A 26,762-nucleotide genomic window follows, 5' to 3' on the forward strand; every position below is an offset into this window, starting at 1 on the left:
AAGCCCAATCCCTACCAGCTCAGTTCTTCTAGAAGTCTGACAGAAAACAGGGTCACATATGCTAATGCTGTGCAAAGAACAAGCACAATGATGTTACCGTCAGATCTCTAGGTTTAAAAATTATTGCCAACGTTTCCAGAAGTAACTAGTGATTTGGGACATTTCAAATTTTGAGTGCCGAAGTGGAGAGCAAAATGTGTTGCAGAGCTGACTGCTGCAGAAGCGTTAAATGCCCACAACACTGAAGATCAGCCTCCTTTAGGTCATCTTGTGCTACACACTGTAAAATCAAAACGTGTCCCTGAAAACAAAAAGCTACTGCCTTTTTCTTTCCAGACAAAATGCCAGTTCTTTCACAGTTTTTGCATAGCACTAAATGCACATTAACTTAATGCAAGTATATCAGTACCCTTCCTGTAACAAGAAACATCATTAACTGAGAACTGTTGAAAATGGCAACCTTTTACTTTAGCTGTAAAATACCCGTCAGCTTTGACAGTTCCTAATGGAGACGTGGAGTTACAGAACAGAGGAAACACTTTTATTTTATCTTGTGTCTCCTTCCTTACTTTTAGTTTCTATTAAAGGAAAGCCGGGGGAGATGAGACCGAAAGAGATGTTTAAGGGATTTGATGGCATTAGCACACACCTCACAGGTACGTACCAAACCATGCTGACAGGAACCAAAGTCCTTAGAGCAGGAGCATTTAGGTGCCCAGGCCAGAGAGGCTGAGCATGGAACAGGACACAGGTGCAGTATATCAGAGTCTTCCAGTGCTTTTGAGTCAGTAGACGAAACCGCTCTCTATGAGAGAGACACTCCACAACGCCAGCAAATGGCCCACAGTGTTGGCAATCTCAGCTGCCCCCCAGAAATTAGTAATTTTCAGGTGTTTCTGAAGAGTTTAAGTCTAGAGCGGACTCCTCTCCTTCAAAAGCACAGGGTAGAAACGGCACCCAGATGGGGGAATCAAGAAAAGCAAAAAACCTAGCCTGTGCAAGCTCGACAAATCCAGTGCCAACAATACAGTAAGTGTGATACTGCCCAGCACAGCACCCAGTAGCTTTACAGACCAAGAGGACCTTCTGAACTCCCTGCACAACTTCCTGGCGCTCTGCCGCCGGCCCCGGCTCCGCCTTCCTCTACTCCCTCCTTCCTTCCAGCATCTTCTGCATCTTGCAGGCTTGCAGCCCTTGAACGACAGAGTTTTGTACATCATCCCAATTTTTTGTATTTTTAGACAGGATGAATACAGAGCACTCTGGAGATACTTGATGCCTTTTGATTTTTACCCTGATCTATAATGGGCACCTGCCCCCTCCAACCCCCAAACAAACTGCCTCTCCCCTTCAAGACCACAGATGTGCTTTAGCTTTACATCCACAGGCTGACTCTAATGATTCCTTACACAGCAGTGTTAAATAAATGCAGTCGGACTACAGGGGTGAATGGGCTTTGGATGGAGCCGTTTATGAACATGGCAGTGTATCTACTGCAGGAATCGGTCTGCCCTGTTGGCAAGATCCTCCTGGTTATCATGGTATTTGCCTTCTGTATTCAATTAAAAAAAAGATCCTGATGCCACACACAAGAGTATCTTGTGTTCCTTAGTAAGATATATGTTAGGAATGGCTTTTACTGGCATTTACTGTGGAGTTGTTCAGAGTTACTAGGCTCTGATCTTTAATTCTAAGAGGAAAAAAGTGATTTGGGCTACGAACATTTTCCTTGAAGTGATGTATATATGACTTCTGCCATTTTCTTGATTTCCTCCTATATTGCCATGACATTATAACCATCTTCCCAAACTCTTCTTTAAAGTCTTTTCTAAAGAGCTTTCATGATTCTGTTCTCTTAACATACATTCTTCTCCATCTCAAAAAAATCTGCCATTCCATCAAATTATCTCTGATTTCTGTGAACGACTATGCATTGCCTTCCACGCCTATTGAAGTATTTGCTTTCCACCTACAGGAAATTATATTAACAAAACATTCTTTTCCCTCTCAATTTAGTATGGAGAGTTCAGATTGATGTCTCCAGGCCAGTTCCCTGACACACTACTCTCTAAGCAGTGACAGTCCTTTTTCAGAAAAAGCCCTGCACAGGTCTGTACACAGAACATAAACAAGTTGATACTTTGTTCATAAATATATTTTATCAGCTAACCCAAAAGCATGTCCCTGAGGCTCCTCTTGGATCTCCTCATCTCCAGGAACTGCATGGAGCATTCTTTCTAAAATATCATCAAGAGTAGAGTGAGCCCTGTCGAATAAAAGATATAAAATGGATGCTGGCAAGTTTAATACTACACATTTTAAAAGAAAACAGTCATAATTATCAGGGTTCTTAAGCTGGCTTACTGTAAGCACTGAATCTTGTTAAAATATACTGGAACCATTACTCTAAATCTTCATAACTCAAAGCCAAACACGCCTTGTTGTCCCTTTTTTCATACCTTTCTGTTTCCTCTGCTAGATTAAATGACTCTGTAATGCATAAACTATGATTTATCTTCTCATTTCTCTCAGATTCCTTTTTTGACTCTCTGTTTTCCATTTTAATTTGATCAGGACCTATTCACAAAACAGAAAGATTTTAATATCAAAGGTATGAAGGAAGACAATAAAGAAATTAAAATATGTTTTTATTTACTGTACTTGGGAAACTTCCAGTTGTCCACTTCTCAATTATTCTTTCCTCAGTCATCTGATTTTCTACCAGTTAAGCAAATTCACATTATCTACAGTCAAAAGTGGCCAGTAGCAAGACCTAGATAAATATTTTACTATAACACATTTTTAGATTCACAGGACTGAACATTTTGCTTCATGCTAAAATGAAAAATGCATGTGGAAATTAATCTTTAATCTTTCCCCTTACAATCCTAGATATGGGAGAAAAATCAAAAGAAAACCTGTGGATGTTAGCTTTGTTACCCTACTTAGCAAAATCCAATGATATCCCCCCAAGACTTATCTCAGTAAGTTCTGTTCCCTACAGCATGTGAATATATTCAGCCACCTTCTGCTAAGCTATGATAAGCAGGAAGCAGTAGGCTGTCACAAAAATGGAGTCTGAAATAGCTGTACTTTATGCAAATACAACAAAACCACAGTGACTGAACAGCAAGCAATACAGGCTGCTGCATTCCTTACCACCTAAAACCAAGACACTCCTATGAATAAAGTCACAGTAGCTTCTCTCCTCTGGGAAAAGATCTAACAAAGCTGTAGGATAACACAAACAAGTGCCAGTATCATTCTCAAGTGACTATGCTATTTAGCTTTTTTACAGACTAACTCATGTTCTGCCTTTTTTTTTTTTCTTTTTTTGTCTCTTTTTTTTTTTTAAAAAAAAAAAAAAACCCAGCTCTTTACTTTCTGACTCATTGGAAACAAATGTAGAGCCTATAAAGATTTAGGTTTTCTGCTCCTCTGACATTACTTGCTGAACATCTAAAAATTATTCCCACTTATTACTATTTGCAGTTTCAGAAGCACAGAGACTCACTACTGCTATCTTTGGTATCTCTGTAACAGAACAGGAAATATAATATTGATTACCCCAGTGGATGCTATTTTCTTCCCCTATGAGATCAGAGGCTTTATTTCATTATGGTGAATAAGAAACATAAGCAGTCGGTGTGCACTGGCCACTTTCTCAACTGAACCACCCTCCCAGAAAGGAAACTTTGGCTCTATTTCACATCAGCTGCCCCCCATCTATCCTTTTGTGGGTTTCGTCACTTGTGCTTGAACACAGCACACATTACAGTGGCATAACAAAGTACAAGATTAATTCTGACAGTTCAGACCCACAAGCCTTCCACACCAGATTCCCACAGACTTTAGAGAGTGAATACACAGAGAAAGACAGCAAACACTGGTGGAGGGGTTACTATTTGTGAAAACCCTGCATATAACCTTACCATGAAAGGGAGAATCCTCTCAAATTTCTGCTGAACCACAAATACTAAAAAAAGCTAAAAATTGAAGTTTATTATACAGCTGAACATACAGTGACAAGTATTCAGAGTAATTTCACAGCAACGTAAAAGTAATTTTCTATTTGTAATCTCTACGTTAGGACTATATCAACTAACCATTTATTTGCACTCCGCAGTCAGACAATCCCTTCTCTTTAAAGCCTTGAGTGGTGGAATCTTGCTGCTTTAAATATTCTGTTAAAACCAGCATATTTCCTTATTGAGCTATATACTCCTTGCAAATTGACTCTATACAACCTGAAGTACCATAATACTTTATCCATCCAAACCTTTACATAATCTAGAATTAGTTCACATATTAATCCTGCAAATTGTCTCTGACCATCATTTATTCACTTGATGCCAGTCTCCGCATGTTCTTGTTTTGGTGAATGAGGAAATAAAAAGATCAGAATGCGTCTGGGTGCCTCACTTCTAACAGAGCACAGGACCTATACATATTTAATGATCCCCGTGTCTGGTGTTAGTTTAGACAGAGTTTATAGCTGAACCAAAGCAAATTCTTCTGTAACACACACCAGTGAAAACAATGCAGAGTTTTTACACTGTGTTCTGTCTGAAGAGGTATGTGATTACAAAAAGAAGAGTAAATCATTGAGACTAAACTCTGCAAAAATACCTGAGGGATGCAGCTGCCTGGCTTGCATCTGTTTTAATGGAGAACATGCATTGCTCTGGGACACCGTTGAAAAATTCAGTCTACACAAAATTCATCTCAATGTTAAATGGTATCTGCACTCAGTAAGCTAGCTGCTGTCAGCAGCAGCAACTAACCATCACATGAAATGCAGAAACTTCAAGGACTAACTTAACTCCCAGCCATTTGAATTGTGATTAAACTGTGATGCCTAACTTCCTAATCACTGACCTGACTGCAACTAATTTGGGAGCTCTTGTGTACTTTAGCAGTGAATGATTTGGGAGAGATCCTGATTGAACACAGCTGGCAAGCCTCATACCATTTTGGGTGAAGTGCCTCTTACCAATTTCATCCAGCAGCTCTTGGGCTGGTGGAGGCAGCTCATCACTGAAGTGGTTAGATGCCTGTGAGAGTGCTGAGATAGAAAAAAAAGAACTCTAGTTAATTAGCAGTATTAATCCTTAATAACTGTGATATAGGCTTACACTATGACAGCATCTTGCTGACATATTTCATTTATCAACCTGCACAAGTCTGGCTCATTCACATTTTATCAAATATTTAAATAATTTCATAATGGAAAAATAATTTAAAGCTAGACTTGCACATTCAGCTCTCAATCCTGTATTGCACATTTTAGGCCAGTAATATTTACACTTCAAACGTAGGTTGATTAGAGGTCAGAGTTCTTAGTCTGCAGGTGCAAACACAAAATCCATAACCTAATTACCACTAGCAATACGCAGTTGTGTGCAAAGCTATTTATACTGTAAAAAGAGATGCCCAGGAGGGGGGGTAAAAAAAAAAAAAAAGAGGAGGGAGAAGGAGGAGGAGGGAGAAGGAGGAGGAGGGAGAAGGAAAACTGCAAAGTTTCTTTTCAAATCTGTTTCTCCATTTATGGATCATTCTATCTGGACTGGGGCTGGGTTAAGAGACCTACCAGATGGCTTCCTGGTGCTTCTCAAGGATGAAGCAACTACTGGCAACCCATCCTGTGTAAGATCATACAGAACAGAACACAAGAAAGTAAATTGAACAACTGCTGATCTTCAATCCTCCCCTTTAATACACCAAATCCAAAATGAGGCAAGACCTTAATTAAAACCTTAGCTGACCATTAAATTTCAAAATAAGCTCTTCAATCAGTTCAGAATATGAAACCAGGTAGCATCCAGGTAAGCCAAATGTGTCACAAATTTTGCCTAGGCTGCTGTGCACTCATCTTTTAGCCAGCCATAAGATACTGTCAGCTACATAATTATCCCTTTCAACACTCTGTATGCACAATTGGACAGGAAAATCTCTGAAAGGGCAGTTCCAACATCTCTTAAGTTCCCATTCTCTGCTTTAAATCTTTACTTACTAAAAGTCAGTCACACCTATTCACAAAAGGAGCTCCCAAAAATCAGGAATTTGTAATCACAGCCAATCCTCATTGTCCTCAAAAGGGAAGTGGGTGCTTCATGCACTTAATCCTAGAATAAGATTTTAGACAAGAAAGTGACACAATCAAGTATCTCTGCTGAGCCAGGCAAGGCAGCACTGCACTGTTAATGGGCTTAATGAATTCCAACTGTCTGCTACACAAGCAGAAAGACACAGACCTAACCCGACGACAACGAATGTAGTCACTGCTGTTCTGGTTGAACAAACTCTAATTTCATCTTTAAATGACAACTCCATCAATGAATAACAATAAGAAAGGCATAAAGGGAACTATTTTATATATAACTCTCTAAAAAGACAGTTAAGATAATGCTGTGGCTCCAGAACACCTTCAGTTCCAAAAAGATTACTGCAAATCACTACAGTGACCTTGGAAACTGTGAACTCCAAAGAGGATTTTTTGATACAACAAAGTTGATAACATTGTGCCACGTCTGTGCATAAAAAGGACAAACTTAATCCCCTAATACAAAGGCTTTCTGAACATTCACTTGCTTCCAAACTACTAGATGGAGGCTTCCACCTCAGTCTTCTTCCTCAGAGAACGACTCATTTATGTACTCATTTACCCTCCCCACGGAGTTTTGAGAATTCTTCAATTTCACATGAAAACTTACATACTTTAACACACATGCCCTTGGATTTATTTTCACTGAAGTTTCTTCCCCACTTACACATAGTCAAAAGCCCAATTCACAAATCCCTTGTGAATTCAGAGCGGTTCAGCGAAGCAGCCTGCTGTTGCCTCACCAGACCAACTGATCAACCCCCAATCTCCCAACAAAAACACACCTTTTCTACCCAATCATTTTGCAGATATTTACCACTTCGGTGTTCCAAGATTACCAGATCCAGTGCTGGGAAATGGCAATTCTTTACAGCCAGGGAAGGGGTGGAGGGCAGGCAAGGCCACTTTGATGGTGGCCAACAGTTACATACCATTAGGTGCAAGGGGAAGCCAACTCTTTGTATAATCACTGGCACACTCTGCTTTGAAATCAGCCAGAACTTTTGTCAATGTCAACAGATTCCAAAATACTCACAAAAACCTAGGAGTATTTCTGTGCCTCTCATCTTGCTTTTCTTTTAAGGAAAAGTATTTTTAAAAAAAATTTAAAATGGCTGATATAAGGTAAATTTTCTAGACTTACAGGCTCATTTAATTCAGGTGGGCAAACTCCTGAAGGAACTGGGGGAATTTCAGCGCTCCTTCCCCCTTCACAGACTGTAGTGAACGTCCCGGACACTGAAGAGGAGATCTCTTCAGAACTGCAGAAGGAAGAATCTGAAGCTACTTCATGGCAGCGCCCGTATTTCTCAAAGGCTATTGGAATTTTTTCTTCTAGAATTAAAACAAAAAGAAAAGAAAAAGACAAAGAGCAAAGCTGGGAAATTATTTTTGGATTTTTTGTATCTTGGATACATTTCCACAGAAGCAGAGAGAAGTTTCTTGTACTTGAACAGGCACAGGAAACTAAGAAATTATTGTCCATAGCTGATCTCTAAACAGAAGTGCAAACTGATTACCTAGGAGTTCCACCTCAGACATTATCTATGCAAAACTCTGCCAAGTGAGAAATTTCAACTACTGTGTTACACCAAATTAATGAAGGTACAAAGCAAATGATAGTTCGTTGCTCTTAAACAACACTTATGTTCAACAAACATTGAGCTCACTTTATCAACACTCAAAACAAGTAAGTGCTTATTACATTGGCTTTAAAATACGAAAATCTGTATGTATCACTCCAATTTTAAATGTCTAAAACAATTTCTGATTTATGAAGGCCACCATTAACTACCACATAAATCTCTTTGAGAGACCTTTCAGATAGTGGCTTTTTCAGCTGTGTCCCCATAAATTCTCCTTTAGTTCTACGTGAGAGATTTCTTCAGACCAAGCAGGCTCTAATTACAAAGTTGTAACTATTCAGACCAAAACAATGAGATTGCAAACAACAGGTACATTTCTAGGCTTGACTTATTCCAAGTCTGACATCTCTGCATCGGTACTACGCGAATGGAGTTTCCATGATTCCCATCAATGACTTTTACATTAGCAAGTCTTGGCAGAAGGGTCTGACTCCCTGCACAGAAAGGTTATAAGTAATTCACTGGTCCTTCCATCTTCCCTCCCTGCAGTTACCTGAGCTGAGTGGAGTGCTGAAGCTCGCTGGCACGTGACTCGCTCGGGGCGTTTTACAATCTATATCCCTGCAGTAGTTCTCTTGCTCACAGGGGATACTCGACAAATCCTGAATATCTGTCACTGATCTGAAGTATTGAAAGATGTTCTGACAGTTAGAATAGCCACTTCTTACACTTGTGAATCACTAAATTCTGCTATTTTCAGGTTAAGTTTTAATTTTGTTCAGTCTTATCTAGTTTTCCAGAAGGAAGACAGACATTCCCTTTGAAAACTTCCCACAGAATTCTTGGAAGGCTAAAGATCACCATCTTCAATAATCTTGCAGAGGCAGAAAAGGTTAGTTATCTGGTTTCCCTTTCCTTACAGGATTTCTTAATTTTAATAATTCTCCTACAAAAGCAACCTCAGGAAACTGCCTCCAGAAAGGGCAAGAACTTCAAACGTGAACCACTAGGTAAAAACTCTCTCCAAAGCCAAGGGAAGACCTCAAGGTTTAACAAAAATTAACAATCCATTAAGACTAAATGTAGGTCTTATGAGTCTCTAAAAGAATTACTCAGATAAACTGAAACTGCTAAAGATCTGCACAGGCAGCAATGTCCACACCAGTTACAGAAATTCTTAAATGGCTGCAGGACTAGGATTATATTAAGCAAACCAACATCTTCTGCAGTTATACCCTGGGTTACACTGTCCTCAGAAGACCATGAAATGAACAGATGTCTACTGTTACCAAATCAGTAATTTCTATGCAAATTTCCATTATCTGTAACAAGAAAATAACTTTACTAGTAAAGTCACAAACCTATTCTGCAAATTTTTCCTGAGAATCTCAATCACAATACTATTTTTGTAATAAAATGTACTTACCTACATACTAACAATTTGCTCTTTAAAGGAATTTTATTTCTTCTGTGTAATATGGACAGAAGAAATGAGGGATCCTAACACTCTAACGTGAAGAAGCACACCCAGATTAACACTAAATTAATTACTTCTGAATATGAAAACATTTCAAGGTAAGGACAACTGTATGCGATAGCTCTTTTATACTAATTTCCCAATTTATCACGAGAAAATATTCTTTCAATACTTCAGATAGTTTTCTCTTCCTCAGCTTTGGTCTGTCTCATCTTCCTGTTTTGCATCACCAGAAAACTTTTACAATGATAATGACCAACTTGCTGAAGTTTTGATATAAAACGGTCGGTGGCTCTTACACATCTTTTTCTTTGCACTCTTCCTGTGGCTCCCAGGGTATCACTTCTTGTGCTGCTTCAACACTGGAATGAGGGAAGAAAAGTGATATACATCGATCCTCTTAGAGAATTATGAAAATAAATGTATTTAGTTTCTTCTCCCTCAAAAAGTTTAAAGGACTACCTTCTCTCTGAGGTAGACTGCAGCTCATAAATAATTTTTGCTTAGAATCTTAGAAGATGGAAAGTGCTAGGAGAAAAATGCCATTTTAAGCACATTATGGATTTGTATCTGGTAAGGAGAAAACTTCTAACTGACAGTTTCAAAATAAAACTGGAAGCTAAATAAAAATCTACAAATATACATCACTACATTGCTTTATCATCCTTTGATTGGTCTGCATTGTGAGCTATTCTCTCAAACTCTTAACACCACCAGTCAAGGTCAAAGAGACATTCGAGGGGAATTAGTCAGATGGTCAGAGAGCAACAGTCCTCTCTGTCCTGCTGGCAAAAGCTCAATTCCTAGGTGAAGGGAGCACCCAAACCCATCCCCTTCTACATCACGGGCCAAGTATTTACACACTTGCTGCCTGCCTTTGACACTGCTAACTCAGTTCCTCCAGTGGAGAGGAGAGAGTACAACACTGACAAGACAGTAAAAGCAGCTCTCACTCCTACACTTGGAGGAAGTGAGCAGCAGCTAACTCTGGAGGAACACACAGGAAGCTGAGCTACGAGGAGGCCTGAAAGCCACTGCTGCAAGACCTTCAGGGTGAGGACTGTTTCTCCTTAAACCAAAGTAGTCCTTGCAGCATGAGGTGGGGGTTCTGGCCAACATCTCTGCATACGAGTAGAATATAAAATTTACAAAAATACTGGATCAATACCTCACGTTTGACAGCTGAGACTGCAAGTCTCCAAGCATGGGCTAATGTTATTTGCAGGCAAGATACAGTGAGTGTACTTGCATCGGATTGTTCCCACAGGAGGGGAAAAGGCATGATCTTCATGCCACTTGAGCTCCAAAACCAAAGCACAACAAAATTAAAACAGATGACTGAAGCCTTAATTTGAATTATCTTTGCTCTGTTTAAGGCTGTAGTTTATCAGTATAAAAGGAACTGTAATATATACATGACTTATTTTTCCTATTTTAGCTCCCTCATTAAGCAAAAAAACCCCAAAACAAAACCTGAGCACTGTGAAAGACAAAGCCCCATGAGAGCTGTGAAAGTCCTTTTAGTATTTTCTTGGCAAGGAACTATGGTATGTAGATAATCATTAAAAAACACCACTGGCATCTTATTTGAATATTAGATATATAAGCAGAATTAATAAAGAGAGCACACTTTATAACCTAATTTATGCTTAAAGTAACGAAAATAAGTCTCTCTACCTGGCTACAGGCATATAGCTGAGTTGATTCACTCCTAGCGTGTTACTGCCAGAGTTCTGTGCCGCTGTGCTGCAGAGTAGTATTTTTCCTCCTGAATACAAATAACAAATGTTCCCTGTTATTGGGTTTTGCAAGTACAAAAGAAAGCGACACAACTCATTGAACAGGAAATTGCAACTTTATTAAATTTTTTAGTTCTTGTGACCTTTGTTGTTGTCAAGAGACAAATGTGTTTTAAAGATGCATTTTCATAACCATACCGCAGCTGCCAGACAGTCAACCACTGAAGCACTGGGGAATATCACAACATTTACAAATTTGAGCTGAGAGGCAACAGACTAGAGAAACAACGATGATCCTTCCATTATTCTGCACATACACAATGTCAGCTCTTACAGTTTTTAAGCTCAAGATCCTTCTAGCAGTAAGGATATTAATGTGTAAATACAACTCTCGTTCAGTTTCCAGCACCACAGCAAGCTGCCTAAAAAGATTAAACTTGGCCCCAGGGTAAAAACAAAATGGTTGCAAGGAAGTTTTGTTTTTTAACTGAAACACAGCAAGTACACAATCATTGCACTCAACAACATTCCAGTGACTGCAATGCCCAAACCTTGTCTTCCAACATCCCAAGTGTCCTGACCTCTCACTAAAATAATGAGGAATGAGACCAAGTGACCCTGAAGACTCAAGCTCCAGCCTTCTGACAGGAGCGCTGCTGACAATAATGTAAGGGCAACAAGACTCCATCTCCCTGACACAAAAGTACCTTCAAAAAAAAAGAGCACATTTACCTGAAACCTGAATACCCAATACTGCATCTTCAGGTAACTGTTTCTGTAAAAGTCCTCCACAAGGATCTTCTAATTTGCTCTCAGCCTCTGAGGTCTGAAGCAGGGGGAAAAAAAGGGAAGTGAATTCAATTTCTCACAGGCAAGCTGTGAAAGGTAGGACAACTCTCACAGGATGATGTTCACAATAATCAGAATGGAGACTTTTCAAGAGCTTATCAGCAAACAGCATGGACTGGATTTAACAGTCCATACAAGAGTTTCGAATCTTCAAGAAATTAATGAAGATTGTTTTAAGACTACTGAGTACTATAATTGATAGAGCTGTGAAGGAAAGGCTGATATGATCAACTGCCTAAAACTTTTCTCAGCCACAGATTATGTAATTGCCTAGTAAACAAATTAAGAAAACATGCCCCTGGTGTTTTGGGAGTCTGGGTGTTTGTGGCATTTGAATTGTTTGGGGATTTTGGGGGGGTTTTGGTGTTGTGTTTGGGTTTTTTTCAGGCAGGGGGTGTGTTTTAAAGGAACAGGGTTAGAGTTTTCTTGCTTTTACACAAATCTTTATTTGTAGATATTATTTCAAATGAAAAAAATAAAAAATGTCATTCTCCCATTTTCTAGAACTCTTCTTCAAATCAAATGGGAGCGTAATAAAACCAAATGTGGTATAACTTACGTCCCAAGTTCTTGACGCAGACTTCGTTCCTGTCTTTTCTTTTATTTTTAGCTCTAGTTCTGAACTTCCCTTAGTAGGAGGAAGCAAATAACCAGGATCAGGAGACAAGAATTCTTCAGACACATCAGGAGATGAATTAAAGGAACAATGTAATTTCCTTGAATGCCCCTGTGAAAGACATCATCACTTGAGATGCTTTCTCCACTCTCTATTACAGAATATATATTTTAGTCAATAATGTTAATAGTGCATCAAATTGAAGTGATATTTGATCACTCTGTGTTTCAACCTACCTCCTGTTCCTTACATTACCATGATGGTTTATAGAACCAAACAAAAACAAAAGGGGAGAATGGAGGATTTGTTAGTCAGATCACGACTGAGATCAGCTGTTGTGGTAGTTCAGTGTGCAACACGGAGAGACCAGGCTAAACCATTTTACAGATAACCAGCTGCAACCAGATCTCTTGGATTACCATACATACTCTAGAGAGATCTGCAACTTGTTGAGGAGGGGCTGGCTTCTTATGAAAGGCTATTCCAGACTCTGCTTGTTCATCTTGAGATGGTGACTGGCAACTTCTCCCTAGGATGTCAGAATGGAACAAAATTATTAGGCAAAAAGTAATATGAAGTGAGTGATCTGAACCACTGACGGAATATCAATGAGAGTAGACAGAAAAACTACATTGTCTGTCAGGAACATGAAGAAATGACGACACTTAAATGCTCACATTGGTAATCTAGGCACGTAAGGCTTTCCTTGTTCCTTTATCTGTAACTACTGCAAAAGCACTACCCACTATGCTGGTACAGAATAAGCATCTCTGTAGCCCGACTGAAAGCAATAAAGTGTGAAAGCAGACTTGTGGCACTGAAAGCTTTGGGTCTCCCATGCTGATACATGGTAATCAATGATGACAAAGGGTCTCCAAGCTCACGGGTGTTACCTCCACCTATTAACATGGAACACTCATCTTAGCCTATTATTTATGTTCACCAGTGACTGAGTGATTGACCTGCTTTGGGGGCAAGACTCTGGAAGATAAAATTGACAATTATTGTAACAAAATCACAGAAGCTGAAATCTGCTGGGAATGGACTGAGACAAACAGAGAAGAAATTATTTTTTGTTTTTCCACTTACCTCCAGAACTTGTGAATGCAGACTCCACATCACTCTCCTCAAATTTAGATCTATCCTCGCTGCTCACATCCCAAGACTCAACATTATCACCTGTCTGCCACTTGTATCTTTGTTGGTCTTGACTTTTTTGCACTCGAACAGTGACATGTTGAAAGGCTTCCTTTACACTCTCGGCTTCACTTTCAGATGTGCATTCACTGGCTGGATATGGAGAGCAGAGTTCTAGTTGTCCCGAGGCCACTTTTCTGGCCATTTGCTTTACTTCAGCTACACAAAAAGAACAAAATTGCCGGTTCACACAATAGAATCTGGACCTTCAAAGCATTCCCTGGGTTTCATTGTGTCTGCAGACTTGCAAATGCTAAAGTTATAGCCTGTAAACCCCTTTATCATGAAAAGAGCTAAACACTTCCATTTTAAGGAAAGCTTAAAACCTGCATAAATTGATACGGACAAGTCTTTACAAGAACAATTTTTGTTAGTTTGCATTCTCTAGTATTCATGCCTGTACTGCCATCCACTGGTCACTGCTACACTACCCTAACTAAATCCATAGGCTGTCCCTCCCTTACATCCCCCCAAACAGGGCTAGAAATTCCTTGAGCTTTATAATCAAACCATCTTAATGGGGTTGTGATTACTTTATGCCCTGAACGTGCAAGACACAGGATCCCACTCATCTGGTTTTCATCCAAGAACAGCCTAATAGAGCTTCAGCAATTAAGGCACACAGACCTTTAGTAACAAAATGTCTTAAGTTTTAATGCACTGCACTGCAGTAAGACTTGCTAACATTAATGCCGAGTTAACACTGATTTACTTACTCCTCCATTCTGATTGCATCATCCTTCTCTCCTCACTTATTTTTGTACTGTAAATTTCAGATCTTGATTTCAAATAGCTCCTATAATAAATCATTATGAAATGCATCAAACTCTGTTAATACACAAGTGTATCGTGTTGAGTACTCTCCCCAGTCAGTAAAAGACTAGAAGTTGGTTTACTGTTAATTAAAAGGCTGAGAGCACACACGTTCTAAGAACCCAACAGAACTAGCAGATTGAGCCGTCACAAGCTTAGAAAGCACAGACAGTTATTTAGGTCTGTTATAGATTAACCAGGCAAGCTGTACATTAAAATCTAGATTTCAAAAGCTGTCAACTGCCTTCAGATGATGTATCTACATAAACACTAGCAGCCAGTGAATGCTATGTAGATGCATTTTATTCAGGTCAGTAAGGTGATCAGTGGACAACTGGAGACATTCAGAACTTCAGACTTAGATAACAACCCTACTACCAACCCAATTCCAACCCAGAGTTTGCTCGCTCGACCATCTAAGCAGATGCCAGCAGCTGACATATTTACGTTCTAACCAAGTACATCCTTTACCAGCGGGTCTTGCTGATCCAACTGGGCCATCAATCAACAGTTTCCCCGACTGATTTGACCCAAACAGCAAGGGAGGTGCCTCTCCCCATCTTTCCAACTAGTAAGATACACTAATTTGCACAAGTTTTGCCAGGTACTTTTAACATGTACTTTCCACCCATACTTAGAAATACAAAAGGACAACATTAAAAAGCACAGCAGACATAATGAAGTAACATATGCTCTGTTGTCACTGGGTTTAGCAAAGCTGTTCTGCTCCCACAGCCCCTAACATAGGTCCTAGTCCTACACCTATGAAAGCCAAAGTATTTCTAGCGAGAGTTGAATGAGGCTGTGCAGAACCACCCTTACTAGTAACTTATGAGATTGCTCTCCTCGAGCACTGCTCCAGTTTTGGACGACTGACGTCCATCAGAGAGGCATTTGGAATCTGTCTGAACACCCCTCTTTAGAAGTAACTGCCCTGTCACAGCAATTACCCCGGCAGCTCGGCAGCTGACAATGACTCACAGTTGAGTCCTAATTGGACAGATGGCTTTTGGCTTGCTGAAAAAACATTTAATGCCATCCTTGATCCTGAGCGTGTCTACTTTTGACAGTGGCTGTATCAAGATGAATCTGCTTGAATTAACTCTTCTGTGAATACGATCAAAACTCACCACCTCTCTTCTCCACTTCCACTTGCTGCAGAATGTGAATCACCTCCTCTCTGACACTGCAAGTTGAACTTTTTTTTGCATCTTACAGATACACGTGGGAGTAAATGCTGAAATGAGTCCAACAAGCCATGATTCAGCACACATCGGGCATTCTGGTAATTACTAGTTGAGCTGTCTCTGAGATATACTAAGAACTGGACCGTGCAAACTTTATTCCCTAGGTTATATTTCAGTAGCACTGCTTATGAGAAAGGATGACAACTCCAGGCCTTAGCCTAGTAAAAACTCTGCCCTGGATTTATAGCAGGTTTCAGATGTACGCAGGCAGACTATCGTAACATGTAGTTCCCGGGGGAATGAGTGGACCTAAATGACTCACGATCATTCCTACAGCAGATACGTACATGAATTTCTCTCCTCCTCTTCAGGCTAAGCATGTCAACTACTTATATTTAATAATGAAAATGATCTAGAAGCCCTTACTAATGACAGTTTAGGCCTCCATAACTAAGTATACAAACAAAAAATCTTTCTCTGCTTGCCCTTTTCCCTGACAGTCCCATCTCCATTTCAGTACAGGATTTTATTCCCTCCTGAGCCACTGGACTAGTATTTTGCTGGGGGGGGCGGTGTTGAGGAGAAAGAAAAAATAATACTATTGCACTGTCAAGCTGACTATTTTCATTCCTATATATAATGCATATGGTAGGCATATTTTAAAAGAGATTCACCCATCCTCTTGGACACCATCCATAACTACATCTCTTTACCTGCTGAGGAATACAGAAGTGATAGTCACCCGCTCAACACTTTACCTCACGGTCTAGGGTCATTTGATCATCCAGGCTTTCTACCTCGCTGAAGCTGAGATCATCAGGGTCGTTTTCATTTTTACTCTTACTCATCTCATGAAAGCACTCCCACTTTTCATTTTGAATTGCCTCCACTTCCTTTGCCGTCTTTGAAAAAGCTTGGAAACTGTCTCCACCCAACGCTCCTTGTGCCTGACGTGTTATCACTGGTGGAATGTAGTCCCTTGATGGTGGACCTACAGCCTTCCATAAAGAACTATTAGCTCCAGAAAAAGGGCTATTGGTATTTTGAGAAGTATCATCAGATCTGTTCCAGTGTATTTCTTGAAAAACCTGCTTAGAAAGCTGATTCATTCTGACTTCCTGGAGTAGGTTCTTTTGCTTTTGAGCGGCCTCTAATTTGTCCAGTTTCTCCTCTGTTCTGCACAGGGAATCTGCTGCCTGCTGCAACATGCTTTGTATAATCTTTACATCAAGGACACATTTGCCGATGTACTGCTCACTTGGGGACAAACTACTTGTTCTTCTCCCAGCCTCTCCTCTCACCTGTGCCTCACTTACGCTCTCCTCCTCTTCTGTAGTGTACTCTGTACCTGACTCTGAAAAGGTTTCTTCCTCACACCCTGGCTTTTCCTCAGGGTGCGCTCCAGGGGACGCAGACAGGTCTCTGAGGGTAGCCTTATCGTCTTCCTTTTGCTGCCTTTTTTCATCCTTTAGAGTTGGACCTAATCCAGCTCCTTCTTCCAGGAAGTCTTCGTGAAGTTCTGGATAACTGGCAATGATTTCATTGACTTCAAAGCTACAGAGGCTGTCGTCCACGTCACTGACACTGAGGGTCGTTTGAGGTTCAGCAGCTACATCACAATTCTCATCCTGTGCAACTGGCTGTAGACTGGTTGATGCCTCCTGGTCCACTAAAGCACTGTTCTCCTCAGCAAAAAGAGAGTGTCTTGGGGTAATAGAGCTGTCTGGAAAATTTGATTTTAAGTGTTAAGTCATTTGTCCACACACTGCTTTCATACATTTAGGAGTTAACGTCTTTTAGAGATTACATGAGCAGCATTTAACACCTCTGCACAAAACAGTGTGCCTGAACTTCAAATATTAACCAGACTTACAGTCTTGAGATTACATTAACAATTAGGGTGGCAGCTAGAATCTAAAGCTAACTGCTTTCTATTTTCAAACTATGTCATAAAATCTAAGTGCTTGCATTTTAATTATTTATATTAGACCTGTACGGACTGCAGAACATGCTAAGTGAAGGACACGTGACATCTTGACAGAAGAAACTCACCACCCACAGCTATCCCTTTTCCCTGCAATTCCAGTGTTCTCTTCTGGTAGCTAAAAGCTGATGCCAAACAGATGTTCACATCTTCAAAACCAGGGGATCTTTGTGCTTTCGACATTTCATCAGCATGAGCAGTCTGAGACTTCATTAAGTCCTGTAATACAAAAATGGAGTAAAAGACAACTACATTTGACAGTTCAATGTCTCTACCTTCTCTTTTAAGGTGGTTTGTCTCCATGATCAGAACAGGATACTCAATGTTTAGATTGCCTCCCACCTAGATCTAAGCAGAACAGCTTGAATCTGAATGGACACAAAACTCCGCTGTTTCAAATACATGAAAATCTACAATCCTGGAATTCACCTTTAAGTCATTTTTCAGTATATATTGAATATCCTGAAGTTTCAAGGAGCGGTTCTTCTGTTTAGGTTCTAGCCCTGACTTTATGATACCATAATAGGGCATAGGAAGTCTGACATCTGCTTCTAACTGTTGTCCCAAAATTACAAGCTGCTTAATAACTGAGTCTTCAAGACCTTTCCAGGGAGGGGTCTCTGCAAGACATAAATACAGACTTTATCTCAAAAGCTGCGTGTCGATGTTAATGAAAATAAAGAAAAAATAAAAAAAGATTTAAAAAATCCGATACTGAAGCATTACTGACTGCACTTTCCCTAATTTACAACTACTGTCACGAACCAAACGAGCACTCAGTCCAGTCTGGCATCTCCTCCCCATCTTATTTCAGCAGTGGATGATTTAAAGGGAGCTGATGGCGATCTCTAGAGGACACTAGAGGACAGTTACCCTGTAAACCACGCTCTGGATTCTTCACTACCAACCAGCTAATAGAGGGGTTCATTTTTAGGGTGTTTATCCCACTTCACTGTCAAAATAGTCAAAGTCAATACAAAACATACATTACACTATCTGTAATAACAACACACTATCTGTAAGTTATTGCAGTGATCAAAGATAAAAGCTGCACAGGCTTGTTTTGCACATTGCAAAGAATTAAGTAAACATTTTGCTGTCCTCATAGAAGAAAGATAAACAGCAGAGAAACACCATACACAAACTTGTATCTCTCTAACAGCAACCATTAATCTCACCCCTTAGTTATGCAATTTTAAGTTTTCTGATCACATTTTACAAAAGTTTCCAGTAGTTGGTACTGTCGTTAACATTTGGGTTTCTTGCCTGGAGGGTTCCTTTTCCCAGTTAACTCTGTACAACCATCACAGCAAGGTTTTATCTAGTCAGACAGGGGAATTAAACAGACGTCAGGGGGCTGACAGTCGGTGTTGAAAATATCCAGTGGGTTACCCCAGTGACAAAAGCCTAAACCTATAGATATACCTGTCAAGGCCTCCTGCATGACTGTACAGAAGCTATAGATATCCGATTTGACCGTGACAACTTTTTCGAGGATTACTTCAGGAGAGCACCACTTATACAGCTGCACTGGGACAGGAAGACGTGTCAGATCACTGTGTTCTCCACCATCTTTGCTGTATAAAGGGAAAGAAGTTGTAAAACGGGACATACAGCACACTCAACTAGAAGGTGCATCTTTTGGAATTAAACACCTGAGTTTGTTCTATATGCTTTTAGTTTAAATACCTAAAAGGTCCAAAGTATACCTGCAAATAAAAATGTGTAATATTTTCACACCAATAAATGTATTTCGGCACATTACAGCAAAGATGTTACACCTCCTTTAACAAATTTACACTAAAAAATAAATCAGAGAAAGTTGGAAAATTCCCAATAGGAATTTTACAAACAATCCTTTAGCTCTGGCCAGTGTTCTCTGAGTGCAGACAAAATACAAGAAGCTGTCACCTAGCCTGTCAACATTTATTTTGCAATGTATACATACGTCTAGAAGATAGCTTCCTCCTCACAGTAATTATACTTTTTTTGTCATTCATTTCACAGTAAGCTGTATCTGAAATAGCCAAGAAATCGCCAAGATTTATTAACAAACTGAGTGTGCAAGGAGGTTAGGAAGTATCTTTGCTCCTTTCAGGACATTACCATCAGCAAATTTTTGTTTTATTATCAATTTTACTCTCTTTCTTTACAGTCTAACCAGCCATTTCCTTTCTAACCAGACTGCGCTACAGGAAAGAAGTAAAAAATGTCTATAATAATTTACCTAGATTAAATGAATGGTGTGCCTCACAAAAAGAATACTCTTTTTCTCACGGGTGGCACTTAATTACTACCAGTTCACTGAGGTGTGGAATCTTCAACCAATTTCGGTAAGCCTCCATAAGCACAAGTTCAGTATAACAAGAGGAGACTTAAATTGTTTCAGAATTAGTGACTCAAAGAGGAATTTCATCTCTGTTCTGTAAGACTGGGCTCTATTTCTCTGTGATGGTATTTTTATACTCCAGTACAGAGCCACTTCTCTTACTAGTTTCTGTTTTCAGATACAACATAGAAACTAAGTCCACCTGAAACTTGCCATACTGCCTGTGGCAAAGTTAATGTACCTGAGCAGCAAGAATGTGGAGTTCTTCACTGCTGTAACTCTGCTGCCCGACTCAGAGGCAGGAGTCCCTAGTCATCAAGAGGGGCACTTCAGCAGAATTTAGCACTAAATTTGACTTGAATTGCGTTTGTCCCTTTCACAGAAACAGTGAGGAAGTTCTTTACCTCTCTATCATGTATTCCAAGTTGCACAGCTTTGCCTCACCAGAAGAAACGATTTGAACAGCATAGGAGGTAACTGAACGGTGGATAAATCCACGGGAGTGTAGAAAACGCAAAGCGTCGTTAATTTGAAGCAGCACATGTAAAATCGTCTCCGTGTGCAGTACTGGGAATTCTGTACGCTGGAAGAAAACAGAAGTACCAAATTTGCACTGCAGGTCTTTACAGCTTGACGAAGAGGAAAACTGTTATTGTACAGAAGAAGGCAAAGAAAGCAAACATGAAACATACTGTAGTAAAAGTCAGACGAATTGCACTTGCTAAGTAACATTCGTTCTCAATACCAAACCAACTAATAATACCTTAAAAAGTAATTAAGAAAAAAAAAAGATATTGACTGTGCCAACATGCACTCTGAAGCAGAATGAACTCTTCAAATTTCTTGCCTTTGACTGCAATTTCTCCAGTAACTTAGATGTCTGCATTCAGTTAAAGAAATAAAATAACAACGTAACTACAAAAAAGGAAGACGAAAATATTGAACAACAAAAATAAAACACAGATGAGTTGGGAAAAAAAAAAAAAAAACACAACTGAATTCTAACCTTCACTTTATACACAGGCAGTTTGCAATGTACTACATGCAAATATTCAAGGGCAAAAGCTGGTCTCACCACATCTGCAGTATACAACCACATGCAGAAGATTAAAACTTCGACTGCGTTTAACGGCAGCCACTTTAAGACTGACACCACACAAGAGAATCAATGCAATTGCACCTAAACATTAACTGAAGATTTGTCAGTTACAGACTTCACCAGCTCACATGGAGTATCTGATACTGCACAATGACACGGAAACCTGGATACGCAGACTGATGATTTTGCCTTCTTGTTCTTTGAGTAAAGTGACTAAACTTCTTCCTCTCAATTAATTCCTATTTTAAAAACAAGTATTTCAATTACCCTTTCATGAAGAATGCTGTACAGAGAACCAAAGTTAACCCTTTCATATACTAAACGGGTTTTCTCCAAGTCACTAGACAGGCAAACAGACATCAGCTGTAGCAAATGAGGATGACGGAGTTCACTGCAAAGGGAGAGGAAAAAAAAATTGTAAGGCAAATCTGAGACTAAAAGTCCTGCCCTTCTAGATGTTTTTATCAATAAAATGTGAACGCTTCTAACTTTTCATTAAAATACCCCAAATTTTAAAAGAACTGTAGGTTAGGAGGCATTTAGGAAACATGCTTACTGTCACAACTAGGAGAATCTATAAATAAGCCACCCAAAAAATGTGCACTGAAGCATTCATCCAGACGTACAAGAGAGTACCATCTTCTTCTGTATTATCCAAGGGGGAGCACATGAAGTGGGAAGAGACAGGAGAAGAGAGAGATCTGTATTTCTCATTTGTAAAATGCACCCACAGCCTAACACGCATCCCGAGGTTAATCCCACTCCTCACAGCACTGGAGACACCCAAACCCCTGGAGCACTTGTGGCTACTGCACATCCTTTCTTACCTACTATGTTCCTGCTCTGCAATGAGAAGATCGGCTAAGCGTAGTTTACTACAGTTCTGATGGGGCTCAAAGCTGAGTTCCTTCACTGTAACTCTGCTGCTTCCCCACATTAAGCTACAAGGAGAAGAGGAATTTCTATGAGATGCTTTCTGCAGGTTTTTTTTCCAGTTATGGGATTACCTCAAATAATTTTGTAATTCTGAAATGCTCTGGTGCTGTCTCCTGCTGTTAGTAACATTACTTTGATGATCCTGGCTCTTTCAAATTGACAATAAATTCTCCTCCTGTTAAAGACTGGATGTAGCAGGACGGGTTTGCTGTCCAAAGACACCACCCTTTCGTGACCCAAGGTAAAGAACGAGGACACTCTAAAACTCCTTTCCCTACAGGCCAGCCCACTGTGATACAAGCCAGAGCTCTGGGAAGATTAAATCACCCATTTGTCAATTTTCTGGATGCCTCTGAGGCAGAACTACTTGGTACACAATACAAAAGGAAAAAAAAAAAAAAAAAAAAGCTCCATCTGCCCTTGCAACTCTCATTTCACCAGAGGTTTGAGGAAGTGGCTGCAGACACGCATATCCAGAGGCCTGAGGTCTGTCCCTACAATTACAAGGACTAAATCTGTGCAACCCCACCAATGTATTTCCCACCACAAAAGGAATCAGTACTGAAGCATCACTATCGATGAAGAACCCTAATTGGGTGGAAAGGACAAGAACAACCTACAGGTGTTAAGGGAGCCTGAAAAAGATATTAGTCAGTGGACTGCAGAAAACAAGTTGCAAGCAGAAAGCAGTGGATGAACACAGAATAGACAAGGAAAACTATCCAAACGACGTATCTGGTACAACAACTTGCAGCTTAATAGTAACAGATACACATGAGAGGGGCTAAAATCCCTTTGATTCCACTTACTTTGTCATGATCATGTACGGTCCAACATGGTAAGAAAATGTTGGCTCATCATCTGCCTGGACCACGTCTTTTTCCCCAATAATAGGGAGAGATGCCAAGTACCCTAGATGTCCGCTGCCTGCAAGATAAAACTGACACACCACCAGGGCATAACCAAAAGGAACATGCAAGAGTTCCCAAGATCTGTCACATCTGCTGCAAGAAAAACCTGAGTGCAATCACTGCAGTGGGAGCATCAGCCAAAGCATCAAAATGAAACGCTAAGATGTCTGAGGCAAAAGCTTCACTTGTTAGTGAAGCTGAAAGGACAAAAAGCAGAAACAGTCATTAAAAACTCCCACGGGTGACGTTTAACAGGAGTTTCTTTGGCCTGTTCCAAACCAGCTTCCTCTGATAGGGCCTGCTGATGACTAAAGGCCTGAATATTTGCCCCCTCCACGTTTTTTTCCCACCATTTCAGTAGAGATAAGAATGCACTAAAAATCAAAAATACCACAGGTGGGGCAATTACTGCGAAAAATATGCAACACTGAAAAACTACTAATACCATTAGAAAACTATTATGCACAGCATCTTACCTTCCCAAAACCAAAGCTGTAAATGTTCTTGGCTGCATTAGCTCCACCTTTTAGAAATCTACCCAGAGGACTGTCAACATTTCTAAGTATCAAAAACATAAGCAATGAGTAACTAATATGCCAATGCTTTGAGTAAAATACAAAAGAGAAAAATGCAGAAATTTTGCAACAGCCATGTATTTCAAATGTTGCATTTGACAAGGTCCCACACAAAAAGTGTAACGTGGATGCTGAAATTCCAAGTTATTGTGTAACTCATTAAAACTTTTTAGATACACTGTTATGATATGTATTTGTTTAAAGCAAGACAGCAAATAAAAAAAAATATAAATATATACAGGCATCCTGCATTGCTTTTTGTTCACAGGTATGTGCTTTTCCTAACCTGTATTTGAAATAAAAGCTCTTGAAATGGTTGGAAACACAGCCCGAAAAGATTTGCAGTGACCTTAAAAGATCAAGAAAGAAACTACTTCATGTTACCACCATTTTAATACTATTAAAATCCAGTACTTAGTATTGCTGATTTCAAGAGTATCTCTTAATATACAGATGTTTACAACTATCAAGTTTCTATTTGGAACTCTCACAAGAGAAACAAGAAGTACCATCATTCCTAACACAAAATAGTTTTAAATCTGCTATTATCAAAAAGAAACAAAAGCATGTTAATTTTAAGATAACAGAATAGGGAAGTAAAAGTCCTTGTGGCTCAGTCCCTCAGTACTTGCAAATATATTCTTACCCTTGAACAAGACTACGGAATCTAGAGGGACTGCAGACCAGCGCTTTTGATGAGCCAACCTTCCTGAGATCAGAGGGGAAATTCTGAACGACAGCCTGCATGTGGAATGTACAACGCTGTATAAATTCCAGCATCTAGAGGGAGGGGAGGGAAAAAACAACAAAATTACTTCAGAACTGCAAAGTAAACCATTTTAAAGTAATAGATCATGACTACTGAGAAAATAACTAGTTACTTGTAGTATTTAAATAGGCATTTCAAGAAATGGTTACACAGAAAAACTTGAAGAAAATCAATTACATGAAAATGTAAGCAAAAGCTTACTTCAAACACTAGATGACTAACTTTCAAGACATTCACCCACCGAAAGTTGTAATGTCAGGTTTCTTTTTAAGCGGAGCATTGTAAGAGTAGTATTATGAGTTTTAAATCAATATTGCAGTCATGAATAAGCCTTCTTGCTATTGCATTTTGCTACCACGCTGGCAAAAACGACACATTTCCTGACACTGTTCATGCACAGACTGAGACACACCTGAAAACTACTTCAGGCTTACTCCTGAATTGCACATACGTGCAAACAAGCTACATACATCGGGGACCAAAAACAAGGGCCTGTCATTCTCCTCACTGCACACTTACACATGAAGGACCTAACAAGTTACAGACACGCCCCTGCACCTCAGCAAAACCTTAGTTAAAAAATCTGAATCATGAAGACTTCAAAATACCAGTATTGATGTTGAAAAATAATGTTAAATAATTGTTCTAACACGGAAAAGCCAAGAATTTCTCCCCGGAATGCTGAAGTTTCTTCACTTTAAGATGAAGATGTCAGCCCATACCTAGCACATATTCAACACGTATTACACACACATACCCGAGCACCGCTTTCTTTTGCGGCTGACATAGCCCAGTCCTGAGGACTTCTTCCATCTTTATCGTGTACTCTCAGATCGCCTCCTTCATCCAGTAACTTGCTAAGAATCCACTGATTGCCTGAGAACGCAGCTGCATGGACTGGGGTGCTTCCATCGTAGCAGCGACTGAGGAACATTAAAGCAGAAATGTGTCAACCTACCCCTACTACACTCGACCAGCTGTGTTTCTGGGGAAAAAAGAAGCATACCTAGAATGTTTATGCACTGCCAAACACCATGAAATAAGGAAAATCAGGCACCTACTTACCTCTGAGGCTAAAATAGCAACATTCATCTTAAGCATCTATTTATATACAGTGAATATTGTGTATTACATTGACCAAAACCACTAAAAGATTCAATGCAAATTTCAATTTAAGAAAAAAAAAAATTTTTTATACTTAACTGATTAGCATCTGAGCCATAATCCAACAGCACCTCCACTATTTTACCAAGATCTAGTAACGCAGCAGTGAAGAGAGAGGTTTGGCCCATGGAATTTACTACATCAACAAAAATACCTGCAAGAAAACAAAAGATGATGAGGCAAGCGCTTGTTCCCCCCCACCATGAATAAAAGGCAACAGATCATTAACACTGAAACCGACTGTCAATTCCCTCTGAGATACTGGAAATATGAAAACATAATGATATTAATGGAAATGGAAAAAAAGAGCAAACGACCCTTTCTTGTAACTTTCTATACAAAGGGTGCGCTGCTAGTCCGTGATGTTTTCAAATGAAGGATGTGTATCAGAGCCAAAGTATTAACCTGGATGAGTACAGATAACACAGGAGGACTGCTTTAATAGAAAACTAAATTTTTGTAAAGCAGTAATTAATAGGTGAATATTTTGTTACTTTAATCAGGGTCTGGATCTGAACCCACAGCTGCTGTGCACCTCCTATCATAGACAAATAAAGTTCATCTGTTTTTAGAACCTCATTAAAAAAAAAAAGGGCCACAAACCACTCAGCCCGCGCTCTCTCCCTCACGGAACCCAACAAGGGAACCGCGAACGGTCATCGATGACGGGCGGCTCCTGCACACGCAGCGCCGCCCGCCCGCCTCGCGCTCAGGAGACAGCGCCTCGCTCCTCCTCGTGGCTTGTGACGCCGGACAAGGACGATCACTCTCCTCTAGTCAACGACTACAGAAATGATCCCTGAAAGTATAGTCCTGACACAACTCCCCCACACACCGCCGCCCCACCGCCGCGCACCCACCCCTAACACACGGACACCCCGCCTCGCCCACCCGCGCCAGCCGCCAACACCCCCCCGCGCTCCCGCCCGGCCCCCGCCCCGCGGAACCGCCACCCGGGACCCCCGGGGCGGCCCCGCGCCCCACGGGACGGCGGCGCGGGCACGATCGGCGGGACACGCCCCCTCATTTGCATCATGCCCAGAAAACGACCAATCACACGCGCCGCTCTCCGCCACCGCCCCACCCACTGGGGGCTTCGGGCAACGCTTCGGTCGCGCTCCCCGGGGCCGCCGTGACACGAGTGACGCGACGCCACGCGGCCCCCGAAACCGCTGTTCCCCCCCGCGCTGCTCGGTGACTCCGTGCCAGGAGCGAGCAGCTTCTGCCGACCGCCCCGTGCTGTCCCTCCAACCGGGTTCGTCACCCGGTGTGCAACAGCCAGGCTCACCCCAGACCGAGATAGCAGTTTTATTCCATTGTAAGGCAAAACGTCTCGCTAACATTTTTTTTCGTCTTGCTAAACATTTTACTGAGAATAAATGAGGTCAGTGTCAATACAGCTTCTGGAATGTGCAGACATTGCTGAAG

The 26,762-nt window shown here is 40.5% G+C and overlaps 1 protein-coding gene and 1 non-coding gene across 2 annotated transcripts; both read right to left on the reverse strand.

Moving 5' to 3' along the window:
* Positions 1-11: 11 nt before the first annotated feature.
* On the reverse strand, positions 12-25,994 carry TEX14 (testis expressed 14, intercellular bridge forming factor). Its single transcript, XM_074890097.1, has 32 exons — positions 25,964-25,994; positions 25,374-25,488; positions 24,928-25,093; positions 24,048-24,181; positions 23,303-23,384; positions 22,725-22,855; positions 21,807-21,920; positions 21,247-21,370; positions 20,285-20,463; positions 18,977-19,128; positions 17,981-18,171; positions 17,616-17,770; positions 16,326-17,286; positions 15,511-15,617; positions 14,284-14,363; positions 13,460-13,726; positions 12,799-12,899; positions 12,314-12,481; positions 11,638-11,731; positions 10,844-10,934; positions 9,466-9,528; positions 8,243-8,370; positions 7,248-7,438; positions 5,591-5,642; positions 4,994-5,065; positions 4,107-4,184; positions 2,460-2,577; positions 2,171-2,266; positions 1,075-1,193; positions 665-729; positions 410-578; positions 12-67 (listed from the first exon to the last, which is right to left on the reverse strand). Exons 1-32 carry the CDS (start codon positions 25,992-25,994, stop codon positions 12-14), a joined length of 4,650 nt encoding a protein of 1,549 aa, XP_074746198.1.
* LOC141952826 (small nucleolar RNA U3) lies at positions 25,936-26,149 on the reverse strand. Its single transcript, XR_012631773.1, has one exon. It is a non-coding gene; the product is annotated as a small nucleolar RNA U3 (small nucleolar RNA).
* Between the last annotated feature and the right edge of the window lie 613 nt (positions 26,150-26,762).

Source organism: Strix uralensis, chromosome 20, assembly GCF_047716275.1.
Source record: "Strix uralensis isolate ZFMK-TIS-50842 chromosome 20, bStrUra1, whole genome shotgun sequence".
Taxonomy (NCBI): domain Eukaryota; kingdom Metazoa; phylum Chordata; class Aves; order Strigiformes; family Strigidae; genus Strix; species Strix uralensis.

Bases quoted from the DNA above. Each gene is read 5' to 3' on its own strand.
- TEX14 (XM_074890097.1), bottom strand. From the start codon at position 25,994: ATGACCGTTCGCGGTTCCCTTGTTGGGTTCC. The intron at 25,489-25,963 runs GTGAGGGAGAGA...GTTTTCTTGCAG, and splicing joins CGGTTCCCTTGTTGGGTTCC to GTATTTTTGTTGATGTAGTA. The intron at 7,439-8,242 runs GTAACTGCAGGG...TTTTAATTCTAG, and splicing joins CAGCACTCCACTCAGCTCAG to AAGAAAAAATTCCAATAGCC.